This window comes from Triticum dicoccoides, chromosome 2A (genome assembly GCF_002162155.2).
Source record: "Triticum dicoccoides isolate Atlit2015 ecotype Zavitan chromosome 2A, WEW_v2.0, whole genome shotgun sequence".
In the NCBI taxonomy this organism is placed as follows: domain Eukaryota; kingdom Viridiplantae; phylum Streptophyta; class Magnoliopsida; order Poales; family Poaceae; genus Triticum; species Triticum dicoccoides.
The window spans coordinates 769,354,613-769,366,147 of NC_041382.1; the positions used below are offsets into that span (position 1 = coordinate 769,354,613).

The 11,535-nt window shown below is 45.4% G+C and overlaps 1 protein-coding gene and 1 pseudogene across 1 annotated transcript; one reads left to right on the forward strand and one right to left on the reverse strand.

Annotated features, from left to right (window-relative positions):
• The first annotated feature begins 1,537 nt into the window (after nt 1-1,537).
• On the forward strand, nt 1,538-5,525 carry LOC119357157 (acyl-CoA-binding domain-containing protein 4-like). The gene is made up of 6 exons (XM_037624143.1): nt 1,538-2,057; nt 3,867-3,966; nt 4,074-4,177; nt 4,455-4,546; nt 4,621-4,718; nt 5,061-5,525. The coding sequence occupies exons 1-6, from the start codon at nt 1,651-1,653 to the stop codon at nt 5,226-5,228; spliced, it is 969 nt and encodes a 322-aa protein (XP_037480040.1). The 5' UTR covers nt 1,538-1,650; the 3' UTR covers nt 5,229-5,525.
• Nucleotides 5,526-6,946: 1,421 nt separating this feature from the next.
• Nucleotides 6,947-10,168, reverse strand: LOC119358404 (annotated as a pseudogene).
• Between the last annotated feature and the right edge of the window lie 1,367 nt (nt 10,169-11,535).

The window sequence follows — 11,535 nt, forward strand, 5'->3', positions numbered from 1 at the left end:
CTCTGTGCTATGCCCTGCATAGATGGTCCTCCAACCTCCAATTTCAGGCGTGTCTCCTCACTAATGATTGCAAATATCGCTTGCTCCAAAGGAGGTAACTTGCCACTGCCATAAAGTGCTGCCCTCCTATTCTCAAATTTGGGATTAAGTCCATTCAGAAAATCCCTAACACGCGTTCTCTCTGTCCATTTGTTGTATTTTCAATACATTTTCCACACTCCATCTCGATTGGATCATAATAATCCAAATCGCTCCAAAGTCGTTTTAGTTCAGAAACATAGTCAACCACCGTCTTCTCGCCTTGGCACAAATCTTGTAACTCCTTCTGAATCTTACAAGCAAGCATTTCGTTTACTACTCCTGAGAATGTCCCTTTCAATAACCTCCAAATTTCAGAAGCTTCTTTAATCCTTTCGACTTGTTTAGCAATCTGAGGTGATAGAGAGCTCAATAACCACACCCTCACTAGTGCATTTGTCATCTTCCACTTCTAACCTTCTTTGGAACTCTCATCCATAGACTTCTCCACCGTGCCTAGAATGTAAGCTTCAAGCTTCCTGGAAACCAAGATGGTCTCTGCATGCTCTGCCCAGCTCACATAATTTTCTGGTCCTTCTAATTTTACATGGGGCATTTGCAAAGGATGTATCTCCTCTTTTGCCTCCACTTCTGATCTTGAGTTCCCTGCTTGCTTGCTAATCGCATCAAACAACACCTAATATTTCTCATCCATGGCAACAGCAGCAAGCTCCCCTGTTGTGACTGCCCCTGGAGCACTACCATTGCTTGCCATATCTTCAATTCCTCCACACTCAGCAGCAGCAGTGCTCAATCTCTCTTCTTTACAAACTCTCTGCTGCTCTCTACTAGAGACCACACAACAGCAGCCCTCAATCTCTCTTCTTCCTCCCCAAATCTGCAGCAGCAGTCCCCTATTTCTCCAAATCGAAACAACAACAACCTCCTACCTTATGCTCCTCTTTTCTCTGGTCCAGGGACCCCTGCAACCTTCTTCAGGTAGCCCCGATTCGACTCCCCACCCCGTACTGGGTCTCAATCCTACTGCCTTCACCTCCCGAACGCCCAACAATGTCCACACGAGCGTCACCGGGATGGATCTTGCCAAAGCTCTGATGCCACGTAGATTCACATTCACTGGATCCTCAAGATAAGAGTTTGGAGGAGAAGAAGGGAGAAGAGGGGAAGAGTACTCTGGAAGTTTTGGTCGGGAATAGCAAAACTCTAGATTCACTCTCCTGTATAGGATATTTACAGAGTTGCAATTTTACACATAAGACCTCTAGCTATCCTATTTTTGCAATACAAGGATCACCAACATAATATAAGAGCATTTTTAATATTACAGAGGGTTAACGAAATCCGAATAGACTTAGACTCAGTAAAACTGTTTTTCTAAACAAACTCGGCGTACGTGATTACCTTAATTCCATACGAATACGGTTGTGTGGGGTTAAGCGCTACTTTTGCCTTTGCCGTAAAGTCGTAAACCAAACCAAATTGACTTCAGGAAAAACCACGAGTTGAGCAGAGCCAGCACCAAACCAAACCATCGTCGCGCTCGTCCCCTCCCCCTCTCGTGCTCTCTCACCTCGGCCAGCGGCATCTGAGATTCGCGCCTCGCCGGCGGCCATGGGCGGCGACTGGCAGGAGCTGGCTCGGTCGGCGGTCATCGGGCTCATCTTCGCCTTCCTCGTCGCCAAGCTCATCTCCGTCGTCCTCGCCTTCAAGGAGGACAACCTCCGGATCACCCGCTCCGCCCCCGACCCCGCCCCCTCCTCCTCCCCGGACGCCGCCGCCCCCGCGCTCGACGGCGGCGACGGAGACGGCGACAGCGACAGCGACGGCGACTGGGAGGGCGTGGAGAGCACGGAGCTCGACGAGGACTTCAGCGCCGCCTCCGCCTTCGTCGCCACCTCCGCCGCCGGCGTCCCCGAGGAGGCGCAGCTCCGCCTCTATGGCCTCTACAAGATCGCCACCGAGGGGCCCTGCACCGCGCCGCAGCCCTCCGCCCTCAAGCTCAAGGCCCGCGCCAAGTGGTAGGTTCCGCCCCCCTTGCCTCGCTCGATTCCTTGGAATCTGGATCCACCTTCTGCCACAGTTGGGTTTAGCCTTATATTTTCTAGGGGATAGGGGTTATCAGGTGGGTTGGATATGATCAATGTCTAAATTTAGCTTGTGTTGCTACGGGGACTGCCGATGGGATGTGAACTTTGGTGTGATTTCTGAGTCGGACCGACCACGAGAGATTGTTCATGATTAGTATATATCCCCAAGTTCAACTTTTGCTAAATCCTAGCTAGAGTTGTTGATAAATACTTAGAATTGGTCCAATGGTTCTCTAGGTTTGGTGTACAGGATTTATCTCTAGGTTGTCGATGGGTTTCGCCAATTGATTGTGTGTTTGCATTGCCTGCTCTTGATACTTTACTTTAACATGAGCATCCAAGTACTTACATTTATTGCAACTGATCTAAATCCAGTAATATCATTTGTGATCATGGCTGCATAATTATGAGGGCTTAAGAGTTTCACTTTGATGATGATGCCCTTTGCTGCTTTGGATTTTCATATATGAGCATCGGAACTCAGGCATCTATTATTTCACAGTGAACATGTATTAGCAATAGACCTTTTCGGTTTTGCTCTGCCTGTGCTTCGCAATTTGGTAACTGTATCTAGGTTCTTGATTGGCTTCACTGATTGATTGGTTGTTTGCATTATCTGTTTGTGATACTTTCCCCTGAACATCCATGATCTATATCGAGAATGTTACTTTTGAATTCTGATTATGCCGAATAGTTGTGTAGGGGTAAGAATTTTCACTTTGAAGATGCCTTTGGTGCTCTGGATGTTCCAATATGAGCACCAGAACTTAGACGTCTACTATTTGCATTGAATACATATTAGCAGTTGACCTCTTTGCTTATGCTCTGTCTGCGCTTCTCAATTTGGAAAGTCAATTCAGTTTACCTAGTACCTTATTGATTGAGCACTTACTAGGTAATTTTAGCCTATATTACTAGGTAATTGCCATCCGGATGTGAAGTGCATAACTAGTATATCCCCAAGTGCATCTGGTGCTAGCTTCCTAGCTATAGTTCTTGTTAAGACCGAGAGCTGGTCCACTGGCTCAGTAGGTTTGGTGCACAAGCAAGCCTCCTCGTGCTAGTTTATGGGTTCCCTAGGTTCAGTTACATGTATGATAAATTGGTAAATTGTCTCTAGGTTTTTTATGGGCTCCGTCAATTGCTTGCGTGTTCCATTGACTGTTAGTGCTACTTTAACCTGAACATCAAAGTGCTTATATTCAACGCAACTGATCTATATCCAAGAGGACCAAGAATGCCGTTTGTGATCAGGCTGCATAGTCGTGTAGGGCTTAGAGTTTTTCATTTTGGTAATGCCCTTTAGTGCTCTGGATTTTCATATATGAGCACTGGAACTAAGACATCTATTTTTCATAGTGAAACATGTATCAACCTTAGACCTTTAAGCTTTCGCTCTGTCTGTGTTTCTCCATTTGGTAATTGTCCCTGGGTGCTTGCTTGGCTTCACCAATGGATTGAATGCTTGTGTTATTTGTTTGTGCTAATTTTGCCTGAGCATCCATGACCTATGTCCAGGAATGTCACTTGTGATAATGCTGAATAGTTGTGTAGGCCTTAGAATTTTCACTTTGAAGGTGCCCTTTGTTACTCTGGATATTCCAATATGGGTACCAGAGCTCAGACGTTTACTGTTTGCATTGAACATATATTAGCAGTAGACCTGTATGTGTTTTTCTCACTTTGGAAAGTCAATACAGTTTACCAAGTATCTTTGTTGATTGAGCACTTGTTTGGTAGGAATGCTTGGAATAAATTGGGTGCTATGCCAACAGAAGAAGCTATGGAGGAGTACATAACAATTGTTGATGAGATATTCCCTAACTGGTCTGATGGCTCAGTAAGTTTTATAATTCCACCTATGGCCACATATTCTTTACCATTTTTATAGGAATGTACATCATAGTGTTTGCTCTGTTTGATATAATCTGTTTGACATGATTCCAGAAAAAGAAAGATGGGGAAACCACAATGTCTGCATCAGGTTCGAAGGGACCAATGGGACCTGTATTTAGCAGTTTAATGTACGAGGAAGATCAAGGAAATGAATCGTAAGTCTTTCTACAACAAGGACACACCTTACACCTCCTCCCTGTGCATTAATGCCGCCTTGATGGTGTGTAGCCAAGTTCACCTAATGCTGTATAGTATATTTCTTTTGCTAACTGATAGAACATAGCAAATAAAAGTGAGATGATTCATTATTTGGTATGCAGCTAGTTTGTCTCCATCATGCTGCAAAAAAGTTGTATTTATTCATATAATCCATTTAGTACTTTGCCTGAACTAGTGTTTCTAGGATTACAATGAACTGGTTTGTACCCGCAGAGAACTTGGTGACATCCATGTTTCTGCAAGGGAAGGTGCAATTGATGACGTTAAAAAGCATCTGTCTGCAGGTGTACAAATCAACATAAGAGGTTTGTGTTTGTAGAACATCCATCTTTCTGTTCTGTATGTAGCAATGACTCATTTAGACATACTTTGGTTTCAGATAGCGAAGAGAGAACTCCGTTGCACTGGGCTGTGGACCGGGGTCATCTAGATGCTGTCGAGGTTCTTGTCAACTCAAATGCAGACGTGAATGCTCAGGTATCTGAATTTGTCGTGTACCCTTTATTCACTGCATTTTGAAATTTCTAGGCAGTTTGGTGAGTGTATTTGAACAAAAGAAACTTGTGGTAACTCTGACCAAGTATTTTTAGTGGGGCTTGCATCACAAGCTGTACCAAACCGACAAAATGTCGGATGTTTGTTACATGTCGGCAAGCTGTCAGCCTGCAACATTCAACCAGCTAGCTAACTGCTTAAACAGTCGGTTCAGTTCATCTACTACGTTAGACCCAATTTAGTATCAATATCGTACAGCTGCAGTGTGCAGAAGCAAACCTTTTGCGACCTTCAGACACTGAACCCTTGTCTCTCCATGTCCAGGACAACGAAGGGCAGACCGCGCTCCACTACGCCGTCCTCTGCGAGAGGGAGGACATCGCCGAACTGCTCGTCAAGCACCACGCCGATCTCCAGATCAAGGACGGCGATGGGAACACCGCCCAGGACTTGTGCTCCTCGGCCTGGCCTTTCATGAAGCCGGCAAACTGATGGCACAATGAACCCGATGATACGTTGACGCCTGCTGCTACTACTACTAGTGCCGAGAAACTATACACACCGTGCTTGATTAGCTGAATCGGATGAGCCGTTTTACCAACCTCATCGAATACACTGTCAAAAGGTAACTCAGCGCAGGGTAGACATCTTGTAGTAGTGTTTTGCCTGTTTCATACGGTTTTTAGTGTGTTTGTGCTGCAGGCCAACTGTTTGGCAGGAAACATATCAGTGTCAGGATTCAGGTCTCGTGGCCTCATACTGTCAATATGCATACATCTTAAGAGCATCTCTAGCGGATCCCTTAAAAGTCGGTACTGCAAAAACAGATTAAGGTATACTGCAAAACGATTTTACGGTATCGCGGGAGCTCTGGTAGAACAACAGATCCTGTGAAATGCGACGGTATGCCCTGACCTGCAGGGGGAGGTGTTTGCCAGACCCAGCGACCTCCATCTCGACGAGCACGTGGCTAGTGGTTGTGTTCACGTCGAACTGGTTCGCGCGCCCGGCCATGTACTAACGCCGTGGCGCCTGTGCGAGCAGCCGTCTTCCGCTGGGAGAACGTGTCGCCGCTGCCCGTCAATGGCGTCCGCCTCCCTGAGCTCCTGCTCTTACGCCGCAATTGACCAAAATCGGTTGGAATCGGGGTTGATCACCGGAAATTGGAGGGGATTTGGCCAGAATCGGAGCACCTTGGTGGAATTTCGCCGGGGCTCCGGCGAGTCTGGCGCCAGTCTGGTGATGGTTGGGCTGAAATTTCCCTCCGGCCAACCGTCGTCGGCTTTTCAGTTCACCCCAAAAATCTAACTAAAAAACTAGACATCTTGGGTACGATGGGTTTTTTACGGGGAGCTCAATAAATTTTTTTCCAGTGCCGACCGTTTTGCAGGATCTGTTTTTTTTTTCGGCCCAAAACCATAAAATGGTGTTTTTTTTTACAGTTTCAGGCCTTTTATGAGATTTGCTAGAGATGCTCGAACGGTCCTTGTCTGGGAAAATCTCCTCCGACTAGAACATCCGTAGATGTAGCATTACTCATATTTATTTCACCCCTGCTCCTACATTTATTTTAATAAAGCATGCTTTATTGACTCGTAATGCATCAAGCGAATATACAAACATAAAAGAGTACACCGGCCTTTGCACAATTAAGATGCATACAACGAATACCAACACACACAAAAAAACACGCCTGCAAATAGTGAAATCATAAAAGACCGAAATTATTTCTGGCGTAGAAACAAAAAGGAAAATAAGAGCCCCGAAGTGATCGACAAATACAATTACCATCGATACCAACCATCTCAGGACTACGATAAATATTGTTCAATAGCAATGCATTTGAAAGGGAACAACTCATAAGCGTCGCCGTCATTAGATCCAACCAACAAAGGCCGAATCATGAGTTTTCACCCCAAAGATCAAGTACGAGAAAACTCCAAGCAATGCAACAAGGCAGTGTGCAAAACACCGCCATTGCATCTACTGAATCTGACAAACACCATCTGGAAAATTGAATTTGTTCTTGTAAAATTATTTTCCAAAATTGTCTAGCCAAACAATGCATGATGTATTAATAAACCAGACAAACAATAAACATGACTATGGGCGTTCGTTAGTCGGGGCATACGTAATTCAATCCTAATCTTACTAAAGCTTTAAGAAGAAAAAAAAATCTACTGTAGCTACTAGTACTGAACTGTAGAATCCTAGAGCTCGTCGTGTTCATCGTCCTCCTTGGCGGCGTCGTCATGGCCACCGCCAGTGTTCCCGTAAGCGGCGGCGAAGGCTGGGCTGCAGACATCCTCCAGCTCCTTGAGCTTCTTCGCGTAGCCGTCCTGGTCAGCGTCCGGGTTGGCCTCGAGCCACTCGCCGGCCTCCCTGGCCGCCTCCCTGACCCTCTCCCTGTCGGCGCCGTCCATCTTGGCCCCCAGCTCGCTGTCGGCTGTCGTCCGGGCACTGTAAACGTATGCCTCCAGCTTGTTTCGCGCGTCCACCTTGTCCCTCACCTTCCTGTCCTCCTCGGCGAACTCCTCCGCCTCTTGCACCATGCGCTCGATCTCCTCCTGGCTGATGCTACGGCTGGCACTGCTGATCTCGATCTTCTCCGACCGGCCGGTGCCCTTGTCCGCCGCCCCGACGTGCAGGATGCCGTTCACGTCCACCTCCAGGGTCACCTCGATCTGCGGCGTGCCCCTCGGCGTGGGCGCGATCCCGGTGAGGTCGAACTTGCCCGTCCTTTGTCATGCTCCGCTCGCCCTCGAACACCATGATGGTCACCGTCGTCTGCCTGTCCTCGTAGAAGTAAATGGCACCGGCGGTCCGAGAACTTGCGCTCTGGGTGCACTTAAGTCACGGTACTTGCAAACCGGAAAAACCCGTCATAGAACTTACATTACGGGTGCAGATAGGTCAAACAGGTCATCTGAACCGGTCAGCTGCCCGGTTTTCTCCCTCTAACGATCAAGCGCGATAAATTTGTTCACGACTTTAAAAATATATGTGATTCGTGACTTTAAAAAAATGTTCATGAATGATAAATTTGAAAACTATTTGTTCACGACTTTAAAAAAAATGTCCGCGAACGTTTCAAAAAATATATTCATGATCCGTGACTTTAAAAAAATGTTTGCGAACGATAAATTAAAAATATTTGTGATTAGTGACTTTAAAAAAATGTCCAGGAACGAAAAATTTGAAAATGTTTTTGAATGATAAATTTAAAAATGTTCGTGAATGATTAATTTGAAAACTATTTATTCACGGCATTAAAAAAAGGTTGACAACGATAAATTTGAAAAATATTTGTGATTTGCGAACATTTGTTTTAGGTGGTGAACATTTAAAAAATGTTTGTGATTCGTGACTTTAAAAAAATGTTCTCGGACGATAAATAAAAAAATATTTATTAAAAATATTTGTGATTCGTGAATTTAAAAAATGTCCAGGAACGAAAATTTTGAAATGTGACCTATCTGCACCCGCAACGCAAGTTCTATGACGGGTTTTTCTCGAAAATAGGACAGCTGGCCGGTTCAGATGGCATATGTGACCTATCTACACCCGCAATGCAAGTTCTATGACGGGTTTTTCCAGTTTACAAGTACCATGACTTAAGTGCACCCGCAGCGCAAGTTCTCGGACCACCAGTGCCATTTCTTGGTTCTCTTGGTCGGGATCGGCGTGTTTCGGGGGATCACGCTCGCCATCACGCCGCCAGCCGTCTCGATGCCGAGCGTCAACGGCGTCACGTCCAGCACCACAACCTTCTTGGCGTCGCCGCGCACGATGCCGCCCTGCACGGCCGCGCCATAGGCGACGGCCTCGTCAGGGTTGACGCCCTTGTGGGCAGGGACGGAGCCAGGATTCTAACATAGGGGGGCAAGGTTTTCCGTGTGGTGATTCACTGGATTTTTTTTTTGTGCAAAGATGATCGTGGCTTAGGTTAATGAAAGATTCCATCAAAAGAACAAAACATGTGGTGGCTTTGAACAATTTCATTTTTACTAAAAGTTGACATATAAGAAATACAAAGGGTAATTCACATGCTAATGAAATAAATCTTTCTGCTGCTGGAAGGGATAAACAATGCAAAATCTTATCTCATTGGTCAGGACTCAGGAATATTTCCTAATAACAATTTTACGTATACAGTTTGTGTTGTCCCAATCATTTAGTTCTAAAGGTACAGATTAATCTAATTACAAAATATAAGCCAAGGATGAAGTAAAGAGAATGAGAATCGAGAGTAATTACTTGCCTCATCGCCGAGCTAGCTGTGCGGCCGGCCGGCCGTCCGTGCATCCATTGGATCGTCTTGCCCCCTTCGACAATCAGATCTTGATTTAGGAATTGCATGGCGCTGAATACGGAACTGCCCTAGACGGCGGCTATACCTTAGCGATAGCATCGGAGGCAAGTAAATAAAAGGAAAGAAAACGACGCTAATTACGTCCTTCGTCTTCCTGTTGTGGGCTGCTGCAGGGGCCTGCTATAGATGGGCTTTACAGTTTTGCACTTCACGTGGTTAGGGGGGGCGAAGTTAGCCATGCGTTCATTATTTTCACCTACTTTTACCAAAAGTTTGATAAAAACAAAATCGTCAGGGGGGGTCTAGCCCCCCCTCGTCCCCCCTTGGATTCGTCCCTGCTTGTGGGGCTCCTTGCCGCCGAAGTAGTCGCGGAGGAGCTGCTGCACCTTGGGGATCCTGGTGCTGCCGCCGACCAGCACCACCTCGTCGATGTCGCCCTTGGCCAGCCCAGCGTCTGCCATGGCCTTCTTCACGGGCACCATGGCCTTGCGGAAGAGGTCGGCGTTGAGCTCCTCGAAGCGGGCTCAGGTGAGTGGCTCCGACAGGTCGACACCGTCGGCCAGCGACTCGATCTCCACGTGGACCTGGAGCTGGGTGTTGAGCGCCCGCTTGGCGCGCTCGCACTCGCGGCGGAGCTTCCCGAGCGCGCGCGCGTCGCCGAAGATGTCGACGCCGTGCTCCCGCTTGACGAGCCGGATGAAGTGGTCCATGACGCGCTTGACGCGTCTACAATATCAAATCAACATCAATATATCCTTCATGCAATACCTTCAGCCGACCGATCGTGCGCGACCGTCCACCGGTACCGTGTCCGTTGGATCGTCTGTTCATCACACGGACGAGAGCAACCCGCTCCGCGCCCATGTTTTGCGCAACTAGGCTCTTGTTGCATTCCCTGGACCGCAACAAGTAGTCAGCGCACAAACCACCGCTTGAAGCCGCCATGGCCACCGCGGAGCACCAGCGTGGCCTCGTCGAGCGCCGCCGTCCCCAAGCCACACTACCGCGCAGCCGAGGTACCCCACCGCCGCTCCCTCTCTTTCTCTCGTTCCACTCGCCGCGCCTTTGCATCTAGCTGCGCCACCCCTGCGAGGTCACCGGTACCGGCCCGAAGCTCCATGGAAGGGATCGATCTCGCCCGTCTCTGGACTCCACCACCGCCGCCAAGCTATGCATGGCCGCCACCGCCCGGATCTGCTCGTCCCCAGCCCTTCTCCGCACCTCGTTGTTCCCTAGCTATAACATGTTGCCATGTCATCCCAACATGTATAGTAGTTAGCTATAAGAAAGTACTACGTTATTACCATATGACCCATCTTACACTCTCACAAAGCTTCTTAGAGCATGTGCTACACCCTGCCGCAAATCTACAACCCGCTTGTCTTCTCTCTCCTCCAACTCAGTAAAAATATAATATTTAAAGTCTTACAACCGCCTATGTCACCGTATTATACATGCTCTCAGTGTGAGAGAGGGGGGCTATAAGTCAGTGAGAGAGGGGTAAATTGCAGTTTTGCAGAAAAGCCCATGAAACTTCAAATCATCATAACATTTTCTGTTAATCCAAATTGAATGAATATTTTTGAAAAATGACACTTACAAAAAAATGTTTCTGCCAAAACAATAAAAATCCACTTTACAATATTTTAAAATTCAAATTCAAACAGAATCATTTCAAACTTAAATAGGGTTTAACTTGCAAACTATAAATTCAAATTAAATGATCATTTGCAGAATAATTATAGTGAAATATTTTTTAAATAAACCTACTGCAATTCAAATTTAAATAATTTAAAATAGAAATTCAAATAAAGTTCTACAATACTCAATTCAGAAAATTCAAAGTTAATTGAGGTTATAACTTGTTAATCTTAAACTAATTTAGATAATTCATTTTACTTTATATTTCAAAAACAAAATTCAAATTTAGGAAATAACGTATGACATAATAAAAAACTTTAGGAAATTCAAATCTAATTTTAATTAAATTCAAATTAAATGGGACATATAGTTCATTTTGCTAATTCAAATTAAATGAAATATTTTGCAAATGAATTCTTGAACCAACCTGGACCAGATGTGAATTCACTTAGACTTGAGTCAAACTTTTCAAATTTCAATTCAAATTTAAATTCGAACCTAACCTAAATCCAAATAAGTTTAAATCCTTATTTCAAATTTAATGAAACTTCAAACAAACCTTGAGTGTGAATTCAAATGAAACTTATATTATTAAAACCCTAACTCAAACCATTTCAATTCAACTCAAATTCGAATATGAACTCATATGTCAAACCTAATTCAAATTCAAACTAGAATCTAGTTTGAAACCAAAACCATTGACATGTGAAATCATTTTGAAACCAAATTCAAAACTTAAAAATGAATTTCAAACTCAAATCAAGTAAGTCAAGTTACATTTGAAATTCATTTCAACCAAACCCTAACCATCGTGGATGGAGCCATGTGAATTTAAAGTGATGCACT

What these genes read in the sequence shown, in the direction of transcription:
- LOC119357157 (XM_037624143.1), top strand. Translation starts at nt 1,651, where the DNA reads ATGGGCGGCGACTGGCAGGAGCTGGCTCGGTCGGCGGTCATCGGGCTC. An exon ending in GAAGATCAAGGAAATGAATC is followed by an intron (nt 4,178 to 4,454) that starts GTAAGTCTTTCT and finishes TTGTACCCGCAG; the next exon opens with AGAACTTGGTGACATCCATG. An exon ending in ATGCAGACGTGAATGCTCAG is followed by an intron (nt 4,719 to 5,060) that starts GTATCTGAATTT and finishes CTCCATGTCCAG; the next exon opens with GACAACGAAGGGCAGACCGC.